Source organism: Eleginops maclovinus, chromosome 5 (genome assembly GCF_036324505.1).
Source record: "Eleginops maclovinus isolate JMC-PN-2008 ecotype Puerto Natales chromosome 5, JC_Emac_rtc_rv5, whole genome shotgun sequence".
Taxonomy (NCBI): Eukaryota; Metazoa; Chordata; class Actinopteri; order Perciformes; family Eleginopidae; genus Eleginops; species Eleginops maclovinus.
This window is the reverse complement of record NC_086353.1, coordinates 23,401,317-23,425,557: the sequence shown is the minus strand read 5'-3', so window position 1 is coordinate 23,425,557 and position 24,241 is coordinate 23,401,317. Positions and strand designations below refer to the sequence as shown.

The following is a 24,241-nucleotide window of genomic DNA, read 5'->3' as shown; positions in this document are numbered from 1 at the left end:
AGACCTTCAGGTTAGGGGTATTACAGATACAAAGTGGGATATAATAAACACTTTTGAGAGACTCGAATCACCTGACACAACTGATATTAATATGTTAATGTTTCAATTGATTTTGTTCCTAATTTAAAAAAAAGAAGTACAACAACAGCGCTGTGTGCTAGAAACCATTCAGAGCACCTGTGCGACCACACCTTGATTACAACACGAAACCAGACGACACGATGAGTCACTGCGGCCGGGAACCGATCCGCTGAGTTGTTCACGATATTTACAGAGAAAACTACATGTAATGGATTATGCATATTTGTGTCATGTGTTGGACACAAGCGTTCTTTTTCTTGGTCGGACAATGGTTTCTTTGGAGGTGTCAGTTGGGAGGGAGAGTGTTTGTGTGAGAGATACAGAAAGAGAGAGAATTGGAGAGTTATATCATGTAGATAGATTGATCCTTTGAAGCCTCTCAAAAGTAATTGTATAAAATCTCAAGATTTACAGTTGTTCCTGTAAAACTGGTTTATAACCAACATATATCTTTATTATCGACCAATCTGCTTATTACTTTCTCGACTAATCGGTAGATTGTTTGGTCTATAAATAAATATCCTTTGAAAAATGGACTTATTATTTAAAAATGCTTGTTTTGTCCAATCATCATTCCAAAACCCCAACTATTCCCTTAACTGTAGATAAGCAAATATTAACATTTAAGATACTGGAGTTAAGGAGCTTTTGCTTAAAAATCTATTAAACAGTTGTAATTAAAACTGGTCGTGATTCAAGTCCTGTGAATAGACTAATAAATGATTCAACTAATTGCAATAAAAACGTTAACATGACACTGCCAGTATTTGATGACAACAAAGTATGTAACATAAGAGCTTCAAGAAACGACAACATTTGAAAATTACATTTACATTGAATGCATATGGGACATTTTGAGAGGTCCAAAACTTGAGGATATCATGGTGTGAGCTTTCCACACAGTAAAAAAAGGAATTTCCTAAAAATAGAATGATTGACAAGTGCTATATGCAGCAATAGCATCTATTTTTCTTGCTTACACGTTTAAGACTTGTTAATGCCGGAAAAACAGTACAATGTGTATCAAAGTGTCTGCCTATGTGACACGATCTCACTGGCTGACAGATTCAGATGGGTCAGGCTGTATTCTGTGTCCTGCCCCGGGCTTATTGTCATGGCTCTTTCCTTTGTGGCCATTGTGACAGTCATCATCTGTGCCTCCTAGAATGAAAGAGACAGGGAACGGCGCGGAACAAGGCATGCTGGGACACTGCTAAGCTATTATACTTTTCACACTGAATGTACATACTTACAACGTTCTCTTTAAATGTAGCCTCAGGCCTAATTGACAATATTGGGTTTTCATGTGTTGCTTGAGGGGCTTGATGTTCAGAATATTCATTGTATGACATGACAGTAGCTTATAATTCCCAGAGCTTGTATTTTACATGTCTTTGACTTGTTTTTGCTTTCTGAGATATTCCTGGTGCAGCAGTGACATAAATGGAGCCATTGTCTTGAACACAGAAGCCTCTTTATTTTGAACACTAGCCACAAATTAAAAGATTGGAAATGATAGGACTTGCCAGTTCATGTCAAAGACACCTGGCTTTTTATTTTTTTGTAGCACTAATTCAAGCTTTTGATGTCCATTGTTTTATATAGCATTCATTTTAACATTCCTCTCTCACTGCAAATAGGTTTTATAGGATGCTTGCTTTACCTCATGAGATAATGTATAGGAAGTTTTCCCCTTTTTGTCTCTGTATAATGTCACTTTACAAAGTCAGAAGGTTTTCTGAATATTCTTTAGGTAGGGGTCAAAAGAAGCCTATACTGATGTCTTGCAGAGTTAGTTCCAGCCTTGCCCTGTAACCTCCCAGCAAACAGACCATAAATCTCACTTCTTACTGGAATCTGTCTTTCACTCCAAGGGCAGGATACGCTGATATGATGTCCCTGCTTTACAATACTCGCCTGTTTTTCTCTCCGGTCCTCTGCGTCTCACCCCACAGGAAATGGCCCTATTGTCCTTGTGAGAGGATGTGGCTTGGGGCAGACCACAAGCCCACTGGAGACTGTGGTAAATTATTTATCATCACTCACAAATGGAAGACCAGAGACACTAGCGTCAATGGAGGAATGTTACAATTAACCTGCAGTTGCAGTTGACCAACTGAACCAGAAAATAAATATGGTTTTTCATTTAAATGCGTGTTTTGGTGGCTGTAGCATTTAATTGTAAAACAAAAATGCAAGGAAACCAGAAAGGACCAGATTCAGAAGTGGCAGGATTAGCCAAACCTAAATAAACTGAGCTTAACTGCAACTCTTTGACCTTGAAACAACAGTTACTCTGTACCTCTGGAGCTTTTGATCTTATCACAGTGTCCTCAAAGTGTTTGCTCAAATCCAAAAAGTTATTTTATTTAGCACTGTTAGATCTTGTTCTACATGTTGGCTTGGATATAGCGGACAAAACTATTCCTTTAATCATTTTACAAACTAGTTATTGAGCTTTCAATCAAAAAACACCTTTATTTTGCCAAGTGCAAAGAAACATTTATTTCTGTGGGATTAACAGATTTATACAGCATCAGAAAATCTACCAGCTTGATTGTAAATTTGATTTTTTTATCAAAACATTTGATGAAGATATCAACCAAAGATAAAAAATGATTGAACATGAGAACAAAAGAAAAGAGATGCCTACAATCTTTCTTTTAATTCAGACTTGTACCACTAGAGGTAGACAGAGACTCCCACCAACACTACTATTATGCGGGCCTGCAGGCATTTGTTTTGGTCAGATGAGATGTGTGTGAGTTTCTGCGAGTGTGAACGTTTGAGTGTGCCCATGCCATGTCTATGCACATTCTCAGGCGGGCTTGTGGTCGGCTCTTAGGGTTTAAATAGCTCAGCATTTGGTCCAGTCACATGAGGGTGTCCTCAGGCATACTAGTTTGGAAAGATAACGTAAGAGAGACGGCTGAAAATAACCACCAACTGTATATTATTTTAATGGAACACATGACATTCAGACTGAAGGCTGTTGTTGTTGGTTATTGGAACATTGATATGTGAGAACATCCACACTCATCTATCACTTGTATTGCATCTACTGAATGAATTCTTATGTTTTTGAATTCCTTAGCAGTGTTCATCTGCTATTAAATATTGTATATAAGCCTTTGTTGTTAAGCTATTTCTCCAGCAGCTTGCATCACCTATCACACACTTGTAAAGGCTATGTGTCTCAGATAGGACAACTACAAATAACATCATGGTGTGATGCAATTTCTCTGGTTTAAAATACTTTGCATGCGACACCATTTCACCATGCTCTTATGTATAACATACACTCGAGACATAAGTAGGAGTGTAATGAACTCTTTTTGTGACTTGAAACCAGAGCACTACAGTCATTATTTACATTGACTTGATAAACACTCTCAGAGTTCAGGCTCAATTGTTTTCTAAAACAAATGTTAAAATATGAATATTAAAAAAAAGTAAAATATACAATTATATAAAATGATGTGTCATAAAAGGACAATGGTGTAAAGTAAACAAGTACATTTACTCAAGTACATTTGGACAGAGTTGTACTGTAAGCATTTCAATGTTTGTCTTTTTACTTCTACCCCAATACAATTCAAAGGTAAATAGTGTACTTTTACTCAACAATATTTATTTAATACCTCAAGTTACTTTTATGTTACTTTTAGTGACATTTAAATAAGACTTTAGTTACACCTTGAGTAAAATTCACAAGCAAGCATGCAGTAAATAAAGTGATTAAACCTAGCGGCACCTTAACCAGCTTTCATAACACTTTAATGCATAAATAATTATAATCAAAACAAATAATGAATATCATTCTGAAATGGGCCAATCTGCACAATGACTACTTTTACTTTTAGTTCTTTGAGTATATTTGATGCTAAACTTTTGTACTTTTACTTGAGTAACATTTCAAATAAGGGAGTTTTACTTGTAACAGCGTCTTTCTACACCATTGTCCATATGTACAAGATCTTAGTTCTTATCCCACCTCTGTGAAAAGTATTTACCTTTGATAGAATTTGATGAAAAATATATGCGTTTTGTCGAAGAACTACATATCCCATGATGCCCCGCTTTGAGATGACCAAATGGAACACAGAGCGGACAAGCCGATGTGACAGCTGAGCTGGAAGTTTGCTGGGGGAAACTTCTGTGCCGAAAACGACGTTGAATAGACAAAATAAACATGTAAGTTGTTGTTTTCCTCTTTCGATACGTCTTGCTGTATTTTCATGAACAGTTGTATTGTAAACCTGTTGCGTGGGTGTATGTTCCTTAAACTGTCCAAAGTTGGTAAGAGGAAACTTCCATACCGCTGCAGGGTGGGAGTCCTGCTCCGGGCGTTCAAGTGTTAATGTTTCGGCTCAAATTGTCCTGTTTTTGAAATATTAAATCGAAACACTAACTTTTTGACTAACAGTTTACCAAAAACCTATGTGACAGTTTTGGCCGCAGGTGAAAAGCAGTTGTTAAAAAGGTGTATTAGTCCAGCTAGCTAACTTTGTGCTTTTGCTAATTATGGTACTATCATCATGATAGCTAGCAGGCGTTAATGCACGGAGTGAGATTAACCCTCACCCAAAATTCAACTCTCAGCCTTTGGCGTAGTGAGTTTTAAATATAGTTTAACAGCAAAATGGTTAACAGAAAATCACTTTTATCTGTAGCAATTAGTCTGTGAGAGTAAAAACGTCGCCTTTCATCTTTAACCCCTCCTCCAGTACATGAGGTTAACAAGCCCCCTCCTTGGTAATCCTGCAGGTGTGGGGCATGCAGAAGTAACAATGGCTTTGATATATACCTTTTTTCCTCTTTAAAACCTAGTTTTACTGTGCAGTCACGGAACAGAGTCTCAGAGAAGGTGCAGCCTCTGTACACACATACATGAATGGCACCTTGTGTTGGTAAAACCCACATTATTCACTGTGTTCAACACAACGGGCATTACTAATGCAGAGAGGAAAACACTGCTGACACAAAAGGAGGTATTATTAATTCTATGAAGGAAGGAGCACATGATTACCCTTCATATAATACAGCCAAGAGGAAAGATTGAGTGGTCTGTCTTTGTTGTGAATCTCATAGCCTTAACAATCATAATACAAATATGAAAAAATATGCATGTTTGGAAAAAACACTTCATTATACCATGTTTAAAGTGCACTGATGATTTGTGTTATTGTAAGTATAGTAGGTGTTGAACAGTATGTATCTTTATACTGTGTCTGTAGCAGTTTTAAATGACATTGAATCTCTGCGATATACAGCCTAGGAATAAATTAAGAGACCCCTTCGGCATTATCCTTTTCTCTTGTTTTATTATTTGTAGGTTTGTCTTTGAGTTAAACATTTTTTTTCTATTGTATTCTCTCAACTACTGACAGTTTTCTAACTAACAACAATCTGTTATGGAATTCATCAGACACTGGACTGGCTGCCATACATGTAGAGATAAAGATTTAAGAAACATTTCGAGTGGTCTCTTAATTTTTTCCGGAGCTGTATACATTATTAGTATCCTCATCATTCTCACACAGTTAAGAACACCTTTGGAGGAAAACAGTACCTTTTTTATTTGAAGTACAGTCAGAGTTGCTTACCTCAAGTACAGTTTCAGCTCAAAAAGTTCAGCATGGGTTAGGAATGTACACTCCTTTTTGGATATCATCTGATGTGATGTAATGAAATATTTGAGCTGTTCTCTATGATATCATGGCTGTGTCAGGTTACATGGTAGATAACAGAAGAGGTGGCTGTGTTGCAGCTATTTCAGAACAGGTGGAATATCCCAAAGAAACCACAATGCCCTTTTTTGGTAACATTGCAACACTTGAACAAGACTGCACTGAAAGCAATAAATAAGACTATAAAATCGTCTTGCATCAGTGTGCTAGTTGTGTTGTCAATGAGAAGAAAGTCAAACAGCATGTGGAGCTTTTGTTTTATGATAATATATTTCCAGTATGCTTGTATTTTTGTTATAACTGAACCTTTTGTAGTCCCCAGTATTATGTAAAGCCAGATTAATAGCGATGGCCTCTCTGTGAGCTTTAGGTTAAACTGCACAAACACACCACTGATTTAACTAAACAACTTATCTATAAGTAAACGTGTTTCTTTATCCCCAGGATGTAGCCTTAACTGGTCATGAAGATACATCCCAGATTATAATGAACAAACCTAGATAAACTCAACTCTAAATGAAGTTAAGGTATCCATTATGTTGAATTTTGTTGTTATAAATAAACAGAAGGAGCAAACATTTATAAAGAGGGTAAGGAATCCACTGACCTTTAACAGAATGGTATAGTTTTGTCCTGTTTGAGAGATAGTAGTATTATTGGCTGATGACAGTCTGTAAATCAGTGACCAGTAGTGCTGGGAAACAGACTTGGCATTGTTGCAGTGATGAAGATTGAACCATAGGCTTGAATCTTATTTGGATAACACAGTAAAAACCAGAGCCAGGAGCTTTGCAGAGTTTGGTTAATGCAAATAACCGTGTCCATGAGGAAGTGGGACATCCTGACCTGCTGCAGAAACACAAAAACCTGGCTCACAGACCTCTGCTTTAAGTTTCAGTCTGTTCCTCAGACATAATAAACCAGCATGCCATTTCTCTGTACGTCCCTCCTCCTTCTCCTCCTCCTCCTCCTCCTCATCTTTCATTCCCCCTTCAGCCCCACCTCCATCCCGCCTCACTGTTGCTCTCTCTCTCTCTCTCTCTCTCTCTCTCTCTCTCACTCTCACCCTCCCTTTGACAGGACACACTCGGGACAGGACAGAAGCCGGCCGGTAAAGCAGCCCAGAGAGCATTTCATTTAACGGACGCACACTAAAAGAAACAGTCCCTTATAAACTCTGGATATCCCTCATCCCCTGCTAAGATACCTACTCCAGGGCACAGTAAGTGTGTTTCAGTTGTTTTTATTAATCATATGGCTTGCTGGCATGTCCCCTGTTATTAGCATTTAGCTAATGTTGCTGCACTCTGATCTGAAGCCTTGACCTGCTTGTGTTTCTCCCCTCATGGTAGTTGTCATACCAACAAAAACAAGTTCAAATAAATGAATGTTTTATCTGTCATATTGCGACACTTATATTAGCAGAAAGAAAATATAACTCCAATCATTGTAAATCTTGCTGCGGCTCTTTGCACTCTTGAACCAACCCTGCTGATTATCTGTCCGTGAAATTAAATTTCCCTCTATGATTAATTGTTATGATCGCCTTTGCACTTTCAGATGTGAAGTGGGAGAAACTTCCCTTTTTGCTTTCTGACAACTGTTTCTCATCATAACACGCCTCACTGTTGATCAGAGAATTGAGACTGAAAACATAACACGCTGCCATTTGTGGTTCGACCTTTTTACCTTTTAGTGTAACTACTATTACAACTGACGCTTTTTTTTCAGTTTGTTTGATTTGATCTATTACCCTAAAGAGGCTAATAGGTTAGGAATACATAGGTGTGAAAGGTATGTTATTTTTCACACTTTGAAGTAACAGTAATCATACAAGTAAGTATGATTAAATGTTCTCGTGTGTCTCCCTAAGATGACGTTTGAAGCTGAGTGCAGAAATGTCAGGATGTGTTCAGCATTCTGTCATTTCAGAGTGTCTCAACAGTCTATGGGTGTACACTTTAGGCACTTCATATTATGTCTGGATTGACCTACTTTATTTTCCCTCAATATTTTTTTGTCATATTTACCTCTGGGTTGTGCATTTTTCAAACTCAGGGAACTTTGCTTCTTAAGATCTTTAAAGACACAACCGATTACAGACAAACAAATGCATGTTGTCATTCTCTAGAAGACCTCAAGTCTTCTGCCCCTGTAATCTGTTGTTTTAGCAACATAAGGGCACTCTTTAAAGTCAATCCTGCACGCCATCTGACATAAGGGCTTTTGATTTGCAGAACAGAATGATTATTTCGACCTTGCCTCTTGATCAGCTGTTACAATTCTGTTTGAAAGGTCAAGGCATTCAGTAACTCAGCAGACTGGATCACTGGCCTACACTAGCATAATCTTTAACCATGAGTCAGTCAAGTAGTTATTCCTGCATAGGTCTCAAAGATCCAAAGGGTGAGTTTGGTGAAATACAGGCCTGATGATTTAAACCAACTTTCTTTGGTGACTTAATAGCAGATTTAAGGGACCACATGTTGAGCATACAGAGCAGGTTGGCCTTTAGAGACTCAGTAATTTGTATTTTGGTTTTTGTAACCACTTTCTTTTCATGTGCAGTTGCTGTCCAGATTTAGCTCTTCCAGCTGGGCGACATTCTTGCTCAAGTCTTTCTTCCACTGGCCTGTTGTTTTTTCCCATGCTCTTTTCCTCTCGTTTGTCAGTTTGATCACTCAGTCGGATACTTTCCAGCTTCTCATTGTTGCTAGTACTATAGCTGGTGGCTGCATAACATACACATTTGATCATTGTCATGCCAAAACACACTTGTTCCGGCATTTTTTCACATTATTGTGAACTGAATATAACGTTTTTTCCCCCCTTATTTTGTACATTATCTTGAAAAACGGATAAACAGTATTTATAAATAAGCATTAGTGGCCACTTGACTCTTTCCTGTAACCCTCATGCTTTAAACTGCCCTCTCTTTATCAGTCCAATTCCCAGCTCTCTTTAATTTGGCCAACTGCAATATTTATTTTGCGTCATATCCTGTCTTTTGTCACGATGAAGGCTTTGTTTGCGTTGTGCTGAGCTCAGCTTGATATTTAAAAATGGCTTATTAATAGTATAACAGATATCAGCACAGATATCATGTTGCATGAATATCTGTGAAGGTGACTCATGTGAATCCCTCCAGGCTGTCTGTGGTGAGTTTAAAAGGCTGGTTTTAGTTTAAACTCGTTACCTTATCCACCTTTTATGGTTGATATCACAGAATGAAAAATAAACTTCGCAAAGAACGTATGAGTTGTGAATGATTAACCTCCCATTGCCAGCTGCATCATTTACGATAATGAGAGCATGATGTCATTCATGGGTTATAACTGCCACTGGTTTTAATGTGGAGCTGTTATAGCTCTGCCTAAATCTTACTGGGCCAAAAGATAGTAAGCTATTTTTTGAACACTTTATTTATTGGGTTTTTCACACATAACACAGTGGGAGTAAATACAGAATGCAGGTGCAGTAAGATAAGAATAAACAAAGATGACAAAACAATAATGATAATAACCTAAAAAGACCATTACAGTAATACAAATAAATAAGATACACTATGACGTAATAAGACAGAAACAGAAAACCTGTAAACTATTCTGTACACTTGATGCAATAGTGGTTTGAATCTTCTGGTTTCTCAGGAGTCGATTTTAAAATTTCAATTCCTGGGATCACTCACACTTTGATTTTAAATTAACCTTGAATTTGCTTAACAGGCGTGCTTATTCCGGGATGTACTCTAGGCTAGCGTAGCATTGTGGCTAATGTAGGATAAATAGACAGTAAAACTTGTATTTTTTGTACATTAACAAGCAATCACAAATAATGCTTGACATAACTTCGACTTGTGTGTAGGAAAACTGTCAATCAGAAGCAATATTTAGGTTCTTAGGCAAGAAAATGTTTTGGGAAATACAGTTACATTATAGTCCAGTCAGAAATATCTCTTGCTATCTGGTTTTTAGGTCCTAAAACGTGTGTGTAAGACGATCAGTTTTTAAACGTGACACGATTTTATTGTAATCCAAAGGTTGCAGCCCACTCAAGTCCATTTGATGACAACCAGAGCTACTTATTTGGTTTATTTAGCTTTTCTTTGGCTGCCTTAAAACAGAATAAAGGATCAATGTGATTGTTCAGTCCTGTGTGAATGTCATAGATCTTGTAACCTAGGCAGCAGATGGCACGTGGGATGGACTTCTATAACTCGTTACACATCATATTGCAGTTTAATTGGTCCATAAATGTCTTGTGATGCGGAGTGTGTGTGTGTACAGGCAGGTTGCAGGTATTGTTTGTGGACTTAATACTGTTCAGATTGTGAGCTGATGCACGTCCGCTTATCTCTGGACTGTAACATGCTGCAGTTGGGTCATCTTATCCTCTCAGCTGATAAGATTCACATATTAAATCCAGCCTGAGGTTTGGATCTTGGCATTTTTTTACAGATAAGTCAGGGATTTTGATTTAAAAAAAAAAAGTAGAACAGGAGCTTTTTGAAGAACTTCAATGGTTTATGTTTGACAGAGGAGAATATCTAAAGCAAAGATTCCTGCAACCAAAGCCTCTAAAACTCTTTAATTACATCATTTAATTATTAAAGTGCTGCAATTATCCAGACCATGCATGCATAATGTGTCTTAGAGTCCTATGTAGTGGCATGAAAGCATGTTTATTTGCACTACAAGGGATTTAAAGCCCTTGGAGCCAAGGGCCTAGGTAATGCTTTTGTTAATCTTACAGATGTGGTTTAAAACAATTTACGAGGAAGAAGGAGAAAGTCACAATTTTTTGGATTTGTCTTTAAATCTCATGTTATATAACACTCGAAAAACTAATATAGACCGCCCTGTAAGTTGTAAAAGTAAGCACTTACAGGCTGCTCTTTGAAATTACATGTAATTGAGTTGTTCCTTTAACCCCACATTTATTAGTTTGCATAACGCAGAGGCTCTCCTGCCATAATTTGATTCAGGGACTCGTAATTTGAAGCCTGGTCACATGAACGAAAAGAACCAAGGGGCATGCTGCCTACCAGAGATTCGTTTCATTAATAATGAAGAAGTCATTAAAGTTGCCTCAGTGAAAAATAATTGGTCTCAGCTCTTTGGATCAAAGCTGCAGTAAGTACTTTTAAAAAAAGACTATGTTTGTCTACATAACGTTTAATTTAATGGCAGTTTAGTGCCAACTTATTTGCCATTTATTGACTTTAAGAAGCATTTGCTAATGAGTTTCTGACATTAAGTTCTGTTGAAAATGTCACGGCTCCAACCCGATTAAAGTAAAGGATTTGGATTTGGCTGCTTTTCCGAACCACTGTTAGTTTTTTGTTTGTTTTCTGAGGAGAGATATGTTCGGAACAGAAGGGATCATAAGAAAGTCACCTGCTGCTCTCTTTTATCTGTGTACTCTCCCTTGCACCCATGTCTCAAATGCCCCCCTCGTTCAACCCCTTCTGCTGTCCTCCCTCCCTTCCTCCCCCCGTCCTGCCAGCTCTCGTTCCCTCCTGTGTGCCTCTGCTCACGTACACACCCTCCTGGAAGGGCATTGTTTGCACAGAGCACCAACGTAGAGCCCTTTAAACTCCCTCTCCCTCCCTCGCTTCAAGGTCACAGCAGAAACACTTTATACATTTTGGGAAAGAAGCATAAAACACTGGCCTTTGTTGCATTTGTTCATTGAATTTTATTATATTAATGTCACATTGGACTGTTTACAGTACACAAAGCCCGCTGAAGGCATTTTAAGTTTGTTTTGGTTGCTCTTTCTGGACAGGTTGATCTTCTCAGCCGCTCCATTGTGTTGGATATGAATACTGCTTCAGCTGACGGTTTGTGTTTTTCTTCCTCTGGCATCCTGCCTGGCACAGTAAAAAAGATGAGGATACAAAAGGGGGCTAATAACCGTGTCCCCTGGTGTCAAACCTAAGTGTTTGACAGGGTCTCGCTCCACTGCGTGGCTAACAAACCAACAGTGTGTTTCACTCGCTGCGAAATTGGAACTGACGGAGAGTTAATGTGAAGAGCCTGGACAACAGACGTTTTGTGTGGATGTGAATTAAAGACTCTTAAAAAATTCCCATGCATACAAGTCTGTGTAAGAACTTAAACTTTCCTCACAACACACATACTGTAGATATACTGCGCTATATCCTGTTATATTTACTCTAGTGAAGATACACCAGCTACGGCTGGGCAATATATCAATGTGAGATATGTATCTTTATAGGAGAATATTTATGTCTTAGATTTTAGAAGCAAGTGTTCTGGTTGTAAAGTCTGCATTACAGTAAATTGCAATTTCAAATGAATATATCAGACTGTTCTAGCAGTTGTAGATCACATAAGAGTCAACCTTCCTGCCATTGCACAGAGCACAAGTACTGAGACATCAACATGGAGTTGGCATCTCACCAGAAGCAGTACATGTGTAGTATAATATAAATATATCAATGTGACAGATATAAAATAAACTAAAGTATATACACTGTGAACTAGGGCTGCATGATTTGGGGAAGAACTCACATTATTGTGGAGAATATTGCCATTTGCGGTATAATAAACAAATGGTATCATGGGATTGACAATGCAAAGACTACTGATCATTTTAAATGGTGTGTTTATCAAGTCATACATACACAAGTATCATAAGAAATGCAGAAACTAAAACATTTGAGTACTGTTTTTATCTTCTTTGGAAATAAAGGTGTTTATGCAAATAATGAAGACACTAGACACAATAAATGAACACACATAGACAGTTATTGACTGTTTTTATGATATGAATGAATATGAGACGTGAGGCTGCTGTCATCGTGGAGCTGCAACTAGTTATATTATTACCTTTACCAGCTTCCTGATTAAGTCCACATTACTGATTAAAATTGTGCATATATTTTACGAAAGTATAAATGGTCGACCCTACCATATAGTGACCATATCACAATGAAGGTATTTGATCAGATATGGGTGTTGGGATATGATTTTCTTTAAGTAGCCCAGTTATAATACAAACTTATAAATCGTTTGCTCTGATGGGGGAGAATCTCCAAGCTGAAGTGTGTGCAGGTGCTGTGTCTCCTCTTGACATCTATTAGAGAGAGAGGATTCATGGGGGGGTGTTGGCCACCAACCAAAACACTCAGCTGATTGGATGCACTGTGCTGTGGACAGCAAAGGAGGGGAGTACGACAGAGAGGGGAAAGGGGAAATAAAGGGCTTCTGCTGGTGATAGGCATACTGCTGCGGGGGGGGTTACTTTAATTCAAGTGTAATCTAAAAGGGACCACAGCGGTGTGTGTGTGTGAGTGAGTGAGTGAGTGAGTGACAGGCTGGTCGCTATTGCTTTAATTGGGCCTAACCCTTTGCCCTGTGGCTGCATGTTTTATTGACTGCAATAACTGGGTCACCATATCAAGTGTCCTTTTGTTACCCACGTGGTTAAAGCATGAAGCCACTGTCAGACTTGAATTCATGACAAGAGAAGTATTGTGTCATTATTAAGCAGGTTTTTAAACTGTATGAGAATATTTTTTATGTATGAAAGATCAGTAAGGTTCATTACGTGGCAAATCTTTGTCATTAATATAGCTTTGTACATTTAAAAAAATAAAAATTGATAATGAAAAGACATGTTTCTTTCTTTCATACATACATTTCAAACATAATGTCAAAACACACAAAAACATTCTTCAAAACATAATTAAATAAAAACAACACTGTTGTTATTATTATTATTTCCACCTACAAAATAACTTGAGTGAACTTTTACTTTGATTGATTGGGATCACTGCCATACACACAACTTAATGTTTTTATGCTTATAGTGTATTATTGTATAACCACATCAGGGTTTTTAAACTGGGTATCCGGGCCGCTGTGCCCTCTTACTGTGGCGTGTGCCCTTAAACCCCAAAGTGCAGATTTTCCCCATAAAATGTTAAAGGGATGCCAGAAAACAATATTTCTGATCGTCAAAGAAGTGTATAATTACAAAAAAAATATGAAAATCGTTTCAAATCTCTCGTCAGACGGCTGACACAGCTTTGTCTTTACGGAGAATAAATATGGGATGGATGTCCGGTGGGTGTGCTGGTGGACGAGTGGCAGGCAACAGGCTTACACTGAAACTGAGATTTCCTTTCTTTTATTCTCCTTTTTTCTGTAGAGGAAGTAAAGAAACCGTAACTCTGGATTAATTTGTTGTTTGAAGTACAATGTATGACTCAGCAGCTTAAAGACATGAAGGAATTATTATTTTCAGCTTCGCTCTCATGCAGGATTTCCCCCGGAAAGTGAGCGGGTCGTCGTTTAAGTGATGTTAGCGCCTTCATACTTATGTTTTCAGAAAAATCCCTGTGCATTTATAGTTGGCTTTATAGGATGAAGATATGGTGCACTGATGTCAGATGTTGTATGAACTGCAGTTACATTTGTTGGTGAGTTACTACATTTAGAAGGCCGTTTAATATGCACACCTATTTAAAAACAACAAAACAGCCTCCCTTCAGGCTGGTTATGATCATTTTTGGAGGAAGTTGTTTGTTGTTGTATTTTGTTACACTAAACGGAGAGTTGCTCTGTTATTTAGCCTTGCTGATATAAATTGTGTGCATTGGTGTTATCAAGGTGGACCTTAAATAGTGTTAGTTAAGACCCCTAAGAAGACAGAGTATTCTGATGTGACCCTCTTATGATCTTACCTTGGAATCATATGACGTTGGCTATTTTTTAAACTTCTACATTGTTAGTGAGAGGAACAAAGGTACAAAGAATAATGGCAAGGCAAGTTGATTCATACAGCAACTTTCAACACAAGGCAATTCAAAGCACTTTATAACGATTTAAACATTAAAATAGTGCAGCATTTTAAAATGGCATTCAAATAATACATAATAAAACAAGCTAATAAAATAACACAGGTATAAAATATATGAGTAAAAGTAACCGTGCAGTGTGAGATATGAACAGTTCTGTTAAAGGCTACGGGAAAAAGAAATGTTTCCAGCCTGGATTTAAAAGTAGTAAGAGTAGCAGAGGACCTGCAGGATTCTGGGAATTTGTTCCAGATATTTGGAGCATAATAACTGAACGCTGCTTCTCCATGTTTAGTTCTGACTCTGGGGACAGAAAACAGACCCGTCCCAGAGGACCTGAGAGTTCTGGATGGTTCATAATGTGGCAGGAGATCACAAAGGTCTTTTGACCCTGTCAGAGATCATACGGTCTCCGTCACAGATCAGACTCTATGCAATAACTCTTCCCAGCTGTAGCTTCTGGTGTCAACAGTGCTGTGTGAAATCCATACATCATGTGCTGCCTCCTGCTGTGTGTGTGTTTCAAAAAGGGTGTTACAGTCGTGAGGAATCTGATCCGTGTGTAGCTTCAGGCGGAGGTTACTCGATCCATGTGACCCTAAAACACAGAGAGGGGGCTCTGTTGTGCTTTTACTGAAAGGCTCTCTGATCAGACAAAAGGTTTGATGCTGGTAGAGTTCAGATCTGTTAAAAATAAATGAGTCTCAGTTACTGGCATGACAAGGGATATGAGAAACTGGCACTAATGGAGCTGCTGGTTTTATTAATAATGTTCAGCTCTGGAAAAAAATGAAGAGACCACTCCAAATGTTTCTTAAATCTTTATCTCTACATGTATGGCAGCCATTCCAGTGTCTGTTGAATTCCAACACAGAGAAAAATGGTCAGTAGTTTATAGAATACAATAAAAAACAAATGTTTTAACTCAAAGACATATCTATAAATAATACAACCAGAGAAAATGATAGTGCTGAAGTGATGTCTTAATTTTTTCCAGCTGGATAACGTCTTCTTTGCTGCTGTTTCATCACATATAACCAATAGGGCTTCATCACTCACACATATTTTTAATTTTAGTATTAGTCTTTACCCTTTTCTCATTTTTAACTTTTTTATTTGTGTGACCGTCGGAAAAACTATTAACTCTATTAACTGTACTAATTGTAATTTTCGTTATTGTGATATTTGATATGGCTTCTTTTATGAAGAGTTGTTTTACAAGTTTCAGTGTCATAAAAGATGAGTCTGCAGTTACTAGTTTGAAAGCTCTTATATACTTTATTATTGGACAAATTGTGGGTTTATTAAATTCCGATGATAAAACAAAAACGTTCAATGTACTGCTACAAAGTAAAAGTCAAGCAACGTCGAGTTAAAGTTGTTGGCTGGAGATTTGCAGGGACTGAAAACAAACTGTGGTCACCTTATTACAGGCTATACAGTACTGTATGTGATTGGAATTTTCAATACATGCTTGTCATAATAGCCTGCGTTGTTATATTAAATAAATGTTTGCACCTACATCCTTTAAACATTCTTGTGGTGGCTATTTGTCCTTGAAACAGAAAACAAAATCAAACCGCCACTAAAGCACCAGGTAGCAAATCTTACTCAGGAAAACGTCCATTGTCTAGGCGAGAATTTGTTTATTATTCTCCATAAACTTCAACTACAAACCATACAAAGAACACTGGCTTTTATGTCTCCTTTTCCTGGTAAATATATACAGTGGGGCAAAAAAGTATTTAGTCAGTCACCAATTGTGCAAGTTCTCCCATTTAAAAAGATGAGAGAGGCCTGTAATTTTTATCATAGGTACACTTCAACTATGAGAGACAGAATGAGAAAAAAAAATCCAGGAAATCACATTGTAGGATTTTTAATGAATTAATTTTCAAATGATTGTGGAAAAATAAGTATTTGGTCAATAACAAAAGTTCATCTCAATACTTTGTTATATACCCTTTGTTGGCAATGACAGAGGTCAAACGTTTTCTGTAAGTCTTCACAAGGTTTCCACACACTGTTGCTGGTATTTTGGCCCATTCCTCCATGCAGATCTCCTCTACAGCAGTGATGTTTTGGGGCTGTCGCTGGGCAACACGGACTTTCAACTCCCTCCAAAGATTTTCTATGGGGTTGAGATCTGGAGACTGGCTAGGCCACTCCAGGACCTTGAAATGCTTCTTACGAAGCCACTCCTTCGTTGCCCTGGCTGTGTGTTTGGGATCATTGTCATGCTGAAAGACCCAGCCACGCTTCATCTTCAGTGCCCTTGCTGATGGAAGGAGGTTTTCACTCAAAATCTCACGATACATGGCCCCCTTCATTCTTTCCTTTACACGGATCAGTCGTCCTGGTCCCTTTGCAGAAAAACAGCCCCAAAGCATGATGTTTCCACCCCCATGCTTCACAGTAGGTATGGTGTTCTTTGGATGCAACTCTGCATTCTTTCTCCTCCAAACACGACGAGTTGAGTTTTTACCAAAAAGTTCTATTTTGGTTTCATCTGACCATATGACATTCTCCCAATCCCCTTCTGGATCATCCAAATGCCCTCTAGCAAACTTCAGACGGGCCTGGACATGTACTGGCTTAAGCAGGGGGACACGTCTGGAACTGCAGGATTTAAGTCCCTGGCGGCGTAGTGTGTTACTGATGGTAGCCTCTGTTACTTTGGTCCCAGCTCTCTGCAGGTCATTCACTAGGTCCCCCCGTGTGGTTCTGGGATTTTTGCTCACCATTCTTGTGATCATTTTGACCCCACGGGGTGAGATCTTGCGTGGAGCCCCAGATCGAGGGAGATTAGCAGTGGTCTTGTATGTCTTCCATTTTCTAATAATTGCTCCCACGGTTGATTTCTTCACACCAAGCTGCTTACCTATTGCAGATTCAGTTTTCCCAGCCTGGTGCAGGTCTACAATTTTGTCTCTGGTCTCCTTTGACAGCTCTTTGGTCTTGGCCATAGTGGAGTTTGGAGTATGACTGTTTGAGGTTGTGGACAGGTGTCTTTTATACTGATAACGACTTCAAAAAGGTGCCATTAATACAGGTAACGAGTGGAGGACAGAGGAGCCTCTTAAAGAAGAAGTTACAGGTCTGTGAGAGCCAGAAATCTTGCTTGTTTGTAGGTGACCAAATACTTATTGTACCGAGGAATTTACCAATTAATTCATTAAAAATCCTACAATGTGATTTCCTGGATTTTTTTTTCTCATTTTGTCTCTCATAGTTGAGGTATACCTATGATAAAAATTACAGGCCTCTCTCATCTTTTTAAATGGGAGAACTTGCACAATTGGTGGCTGACTAAATACTTTTTTGCCCCACTGTATATATTTTTCAGTGCGCAATCACTGTTACAACAAAAACAAACCATGAATAACTACTGAAACTAACTTAATAACAGTTATATGTCAAATTGCTTTTTATATACAGCAATTTAATAAATGTTAAACTTTTAAATAATACAAATCAAAAACAGTTCCAACATCCTAATGTTTCTTCTCCTGTTTTCCCCTCTCCTCCTCTTTGTATTCTCCTCTCTAGTTCCCTCCTCAGCCAATCAGAGCCTGATGCCCTGGAAGCCTGCGCCCTCTCCCTGAGCCAGCAGGGGACCTCAGTCCCACAGCGGGACACCCAGCTCTAGATTAGCCTTCAGCCTGCACCCTCCAGCCCCAATCTCAAGCTGTCCCACCCTGCCTCCCCTCCCTCCTCTCCTCTTCCTGCTCCTCTTTCTCCTCCTTCCTGGCCCCCACAGGCCCACCTGGACTCCCAGTCAGTGTTCTCCCTCCATGAGGGGCAGGGGGAGGCGCTGGGGGTGGACCCCCGGCCTCTCCATGGTGAAATATCTGAGAGCCTCGGGGACCTGGGACAACCAGCCTGCCACGATGTCTCAACTTTAACAGGTGAGCCACAGAGGAGGGGTATCTTTTATTTATATTTACAGTGAAGGAAATTAGTATTTTGATCCCCTGCCGAAGTTTGCCCACTTACAAAGAAATGAACAGCCTATACTTTAATGGTAGGTTTATTTTCACAGTGAGAGACAGAATATCAAAAAGAAAATCCATAAATGTACATCAAAAAAAAGATATAAATTGGTTTGTGTTTCATGGGGGAAATAAGTATTTGATCCCCTTGCCACCAACAAGAATTCTGGCTCCCACGGAGCGGTTAAATAAGTCCTCTGGCTTTCAGAAAGTACTCCTAATATCAACTCATTACCTGGATAAAAGACACCTGTCCACAGTCAATAAATCAGATTACAACCTCTCCACAATGGGCAAGACCAGAGACAGGTCTTGTGATCATGGTGGAACTAATGTCAAAGGACATCAGGGACCAGATTGTAGACCAGCACAAGACTGGAATTGAAGACAAGACCTCCAGCAAGCAGCTTGGTGAGAGAGAGACAACTGGTTTGATTATTAGAAGATGGTAGAAGCACAAAATGACCATCAATCACCCTCAATCTGGGGCTCCACCATCAATGATCATGAGAAAGGGGAGGGGTCAACCAAGAACTACACAGGAGGGACTTGTTAATGATCTGAAGGCAGCTGGGACCACAGTCACCAAGAAAAATATTGGTAACACACTACGCCATAAAGGATGAAAATCCTGCAGCGCCCGCATGAGTCCCCTGCTCAAGATCCTCTGATTGATTCAGAGAAGGCTTATGAGAACGTGCTGTGGTCAGATGAGACCAAAATCAAGATCTTAGGCATCAACTCGACATGTCGTGTTTGGAGGAAGAGAAACGCTGAGTATAACCTGAAGAACCCCATCCCCAGAGTCAAGCATGGAGGTGGAAACATTATGCTTTGGGGGGGTTTCTCTGCTAAGGGGACAGGGCGATTCACTGCGTTGAGGGGAGGATGGAGGTGGCCATGTATCGTAAAATATTGGCTGATCCTCCTCCTTCCCTCAGTGAGGACACTGAACATGGGACATGGATAGGTCTTCCAGCATGATTATGACCCAAAACATACGGCCAAGGCAACTAAGGAGTGGCTACAGAAGAAGCCCATTAAGGTGATGGAGGGGCATAGCCAGCCTCTGGACCTCCATCCCATAGAAAATCTGTGGAGGGAGGATTTTGAGAGAATCTGCGGAGAGGAGGGGACCAAAATCCCTCCTGAGATGTGCGCAAACCTGGTGACCAACTACAAGAAGCATCTGACCTCTGTGCTGTCCAACAAGGCTTTCTCCATCAAGGCATGTTTTGCAAGGGGATCAAATACTACTTTCCCCCAATTAAACGCAAATCAATTTATATCTTTTTTAATGTACATTTCTGGATTTTTTTTGTTGATATTCTGTCTCTCACTGTTTAAAAAAAACCTACCATTTGAAAGTATAGACAAAATCGGCAGGGGATCAAATACTTATTTCCTTCACTGTATATATTTTGTAAACATTTATTCAGGATTCCAAGGTATATTTAAAAAGTCTTCACAAGGCATTAAAGTCATTTATCTTTAAAAAAAAAAGGCTTTATTTAAATGTCTTAAATTAATCTTGCTAAAGTCTTATAGGGAAGACATTGCAATTAGCAAATAATTGCTCTCATTGTTTGGTACAATTGACTGAATGCCTGAAAGAAATACATGAACATGAATGAGAAGACACTCCTATTTTATTTATGTTTTTGCCCAAAATCGGGGCTAACCCTTAATTAAGAATTTAATTTATGAGCATTTTCCAAATACCAAGCACAGGAGTCAGAAAGCAATGTAGGTTTGTAGACCGGTCAGTAGAGGGCAGTGTTTCATTGTGGGTGACTCTTTGTTGTGACATGTTGTTGTTAAAGTCCTTTTTCTCTGTTTGTTTCTTTATCATCATATCAACCCATACAATCACAAACACAGACCTTTGTTCCGACCTGCCCGAGTTGGAGATAGTGAGCCTGCTGTCTGAGGGTCAGCCCAGCTACACTCTGCGAGCCGACACGGTGTTCGGGTACGACAATGACGACTGGCTGCACACCCCTCTGCTGACACCCATCGTCGCTCTGGGACTCACACACGAGCAGATACAAGAGACGCTCAAGTACTTCTGTGAGTATCAGCTTATGTTGACTACCTGATCTTCATATCTTGCCAATAATTAGCATACACTTATGGGTGTGTGTTTGTAATGAGTTAGTGAAAGCTCCCGTCCCCTCTCGTCCACACACACAATGCCACGTCTGTGAGTCACAGAGGTCAAATGTCACCAAGCCAATTAACCTGGGGCCACTTGGCTTCCTGAACTCTTTCCACTGCAGCGCTGCAGACGGTACATCCCAGCTGCCGCTCAGGAAGGGTTTATTATTAGGTGTCTAGACTTGTGGGGTAATGGGAGATTGTGTGCGTCCTTGCCTTGACTGCTATAAGGCTTGCTTATATGCAGAGGATGTGCACGTGAGGCCTCATTCATTTGACCCTGTGATCTGCTCGCAGATTTAAATTCAGTGTTGATCAGCTCGACTTTACATTTTACAGACCCCTACAGTATTAGAAATGGATTATAGTATATACATAAAGTCTTATTTCAAAACAGTTTGACACTTAAAGTGCAATGCTAGTTAAACAGTGGTTTGGTCAGCGACGCATAACATTAAGCGCACTGTGTGAATGTGCAAGATATCTGACATATTTTCTCTGCTGTTACTTGACAAGGTTAGGAAACTCCTGCTCTGCCATAGTAATCTCAGCCCAGAATCTATTGCTGGGCTGAACCATTTGGATATTTTTCCTCTTACAAATACAAACCTTATTATATAATATATAACCATATTGTGATTTGGATAAAGTGTAGCATGTACTGTATGCCTGGCCATTTACTGTTTTGCTTCATCAGTTAATAATGGCAGTCATGATGCAGGTGTATTCAAACATGTTTTTAGGTATCAGTACTCTTAATGACCTTGCCCTGTTTACTGATAGTATTTCATGCGATTGTATCGCTACTTCATCATAATGCTAGATAGCAGAGGTGGGACCAAGTCACTGTTTGGCAAGTCACAAGTCAGTCCCAAGTCTTAGCAGTCAAGTCCGAGTCAAGTCCCAAGTAAAAACAGAGAAGGGCAAGTCGAGTCCAAGTCCGAGTCACATCAAAGCCAAGTCGAGTCCAAGTCCCAATCTTTTTCAAGTTTTTTCATGTACTCTTCACTTAATATTGCAATTATTAGACTATGGATCATAATTTGAACATATCAATCTAATCTACAGTCTAATTTTATAGATACAGATTGAAATATGTTCAATGTTTCTGTATTTAAATCTTTTACGATATACACATGCACCCTAAGACCTTCAAAGTATCTCAGAGAAGAAGTGAGAGTGAATATTGGGTTTGAATTGTTTTAGCACGGAAGGCACCAATGTGACCATAAAGTTAGTAAAACGCCTTGACCAGTGAGGCATATGAGCTGAGTGGATGTGAAATAGGGGCAGTTATTTTACAGTCCACATTGGGAAAATGAAAAGTGAACCATTTTTTTTCTCAGGTGTTGCCAGAGAGAGAGAGAGAGAGAGAGAGAGAGAGAGAGAGAGGTGTTGCCTCTATAAGTGTGTGTGTAAGTGTTAATTTGGGCAGCTATGTAGATTCAGTCTTAGTCTTTGGACAAAAATAGTTGTTAGTTTTAGTCACATTTTAGTCCTTTTTATCCTTCATAGTTTTAGTCGACGACAACTCAAAACGTTTTAGTCAAAATGTTTTTCTCTCTATAAACTAATTCAGTTAGGCAAATACAGGTATCTGACATTGGAATCAAGGTGACAGTATTAAGTGTTGAAATGTGTAAAGCAACATTTCATCCTCTTAACACTGTAATAAGGGTCATACAGAAGCAGAGCGCCTATCCCTTTAAGAGAGAGAGAGAGCGAGAGAGAGAGACACGCAGACCGGACGGACAGCTCTCGACTAGGCTTCCCTTCCGCGGCGCAATTGCATATTTTCCGCAGGTGAAATCCTGTGAAATCGTAAATATTAATGAGGGGAATGCCGGGGATTATCCAATCACGTTGGTTAAGTCCCTGATCCAATCCAAAAGGCCAAAAGCCGCCACATGATTGCATCGCTCGCGCTTGCCTGCCGGCTCTCGCACTGTACGGTCTTCGGGGCTTCGCAAATTCGCATTGCAGGGATTGTCCATGATCAGGAAATGTAGTTTTTGACTCGAGACATGTCAAGTCATTACAAGTAAAAGAGGCAAAGTCCGAGTCAAGTATCGAGTTAATAGTATTCCAAGTCCAAGTCGAGTCGCAAGTCATGCCGAATTTGATCAAGTCAAGTCTGAAGTCATTAAAATCGATCGAGTCTGACTCGAGTCCAAGTCATGTGACTCGAGTCCACATCAGTGCTCGAATTATGTTTTTGTCTTCAAGGGGGTCTCTCTATTTTATAAAAACAAGTTGGACTCCCCGCCCCCCCCCCCCCATAACCTAACATGTCAATTAAATAGCCGCGAACAACTTACACACGTAACACACGCACAACACAACAGACAGATTTTTTGGGGTTTGTTTTACAGAAATCGGTTCCATTTAATTTAAACATATTATTGATTGTCCATATTTCATTCCAATATCGCAATACATACAAATACATAGATTAAACATATTCTTTTGAATTTCAGTTTAGCTAGACTGTGAACTTATGCATTATGTAGCCTATATTGGCTTTGTCATACAACATAGAAGAAAGCGCAACTTCAACAGACATTCTCAGCACTTGTCAAATCATGTAACGCATATATAGACAAAACACTCGCATCATGTAGGCCTAACAATTCAGTTCGATGCTCTGATCATGTTTGACCGTGTTGGGCTTTACGGAAATAGATTAAACATATTCTTTTGAATTTCAGTTTAGGGACAGGCTAGACTGTGAACTGTTATGCATTATGTAGCCTATGGCTTTGTCAAACAACATAGAAGAAAGCACAAGTTCAACAGCAAACATGACATTCTCAGGACTTGTCAAATAATGTAACCCAATGAACGCATATATAGACAAAACTCACCCATCATGTAACAATTCAGTTCGATGCTCTGATCATGTTTGTTGGGCTTTACGGAGACAAAAGAGACCAAACTGCCCTGCTCTCAGCTGGCTGGGGCCTGCGCCCAGGAATCCATGATGCTGATGTCCGGTGGCCACTCTTAATCCATGAGTGGACAAACGGCACGGGGTTGAATTTCTCAATAGGAGGTCCATTCAAGTCAATGAATAGCAGGGCAGTGAGGCTCGCTGCACGCAGTCCGTTCCTAGTTTTATCGTCTGTGTCATTGCAAGTCGAGAAACCCCTCTCACACTCCGCTGAGGTCGGGAGTATAGTGCGGCATGCGACGATAAGTTTCTTAAGAGTATTCCCCTGAGAACCTTGAAGCTTCCAATCTCGGAATTCCTCGATAGCCTCGGTAGAAGATTCACAGAGGAGTTTTGCGAATCTCCCCACTTCGCGCTCTCCAAATAGCATTAGGTCTGACCTCTCTGCAGGCCAAAAGTGCTGATCTAGAGGCTTGAGCATGGCAATAAGTTCACTGTCAGGAAGACGTGATCTGAGATTATCAAGGATGGACTGATAAAACTGGGGTTTATTAATCTTAGGCTGCGTTTCCCTAAGCACAACGCCTTTGAACCGACCACTTGC

General features: G+C 39.5%; 1 protein-coding gene and 1 long non-coding RNA gene across 3 annotated transcripts in view; both read left to right on the top strand.

The window, feature by feature from the left end:
* Window positions 1-4,185: 4,185 nt before the first annotated feature.
* LOC134865032 (uncharacterized) lies at window positions 4,186-12,935 on the top strand. 2 transcript variants are annotated; one of them, XR_010165888.1, is made up of 3 exons: window positions 4,186-4,275; window positions 6,768-6,993; window positions 11,559-12,935. It is a non-coding gene; the product is annotated as an uncharacterized LOC134865032 (long non-coding RNA). The 2 variants fall into 2 exon arrangements; XR_010165889.1 differs by having other exon boundaries at window positions 4,191-4,275; window positions 6,852-6,993.
* Window positions 12,936-14,055: 1,120 nt separating this feature from the next.
* hap1 (huntingtin associated protein 1) overlaps window positions 14,056-24,241 on the top strand; it is a 30,753-nt gene continuing 20,567 nt past the window's right edge. Inside the window, 3 exon segments of the mRNA XM_063883444.1 lie at window positions 14,056-14,076; window positions 18,260-18,506; window positions 20,472-20,660. Of these exon segments, the coding sequence (XP_063739514.1) occupies window positions 14,056-14,076; window positions 18,260-18,506; window positions 20,472-20,660 (457 nt within the window).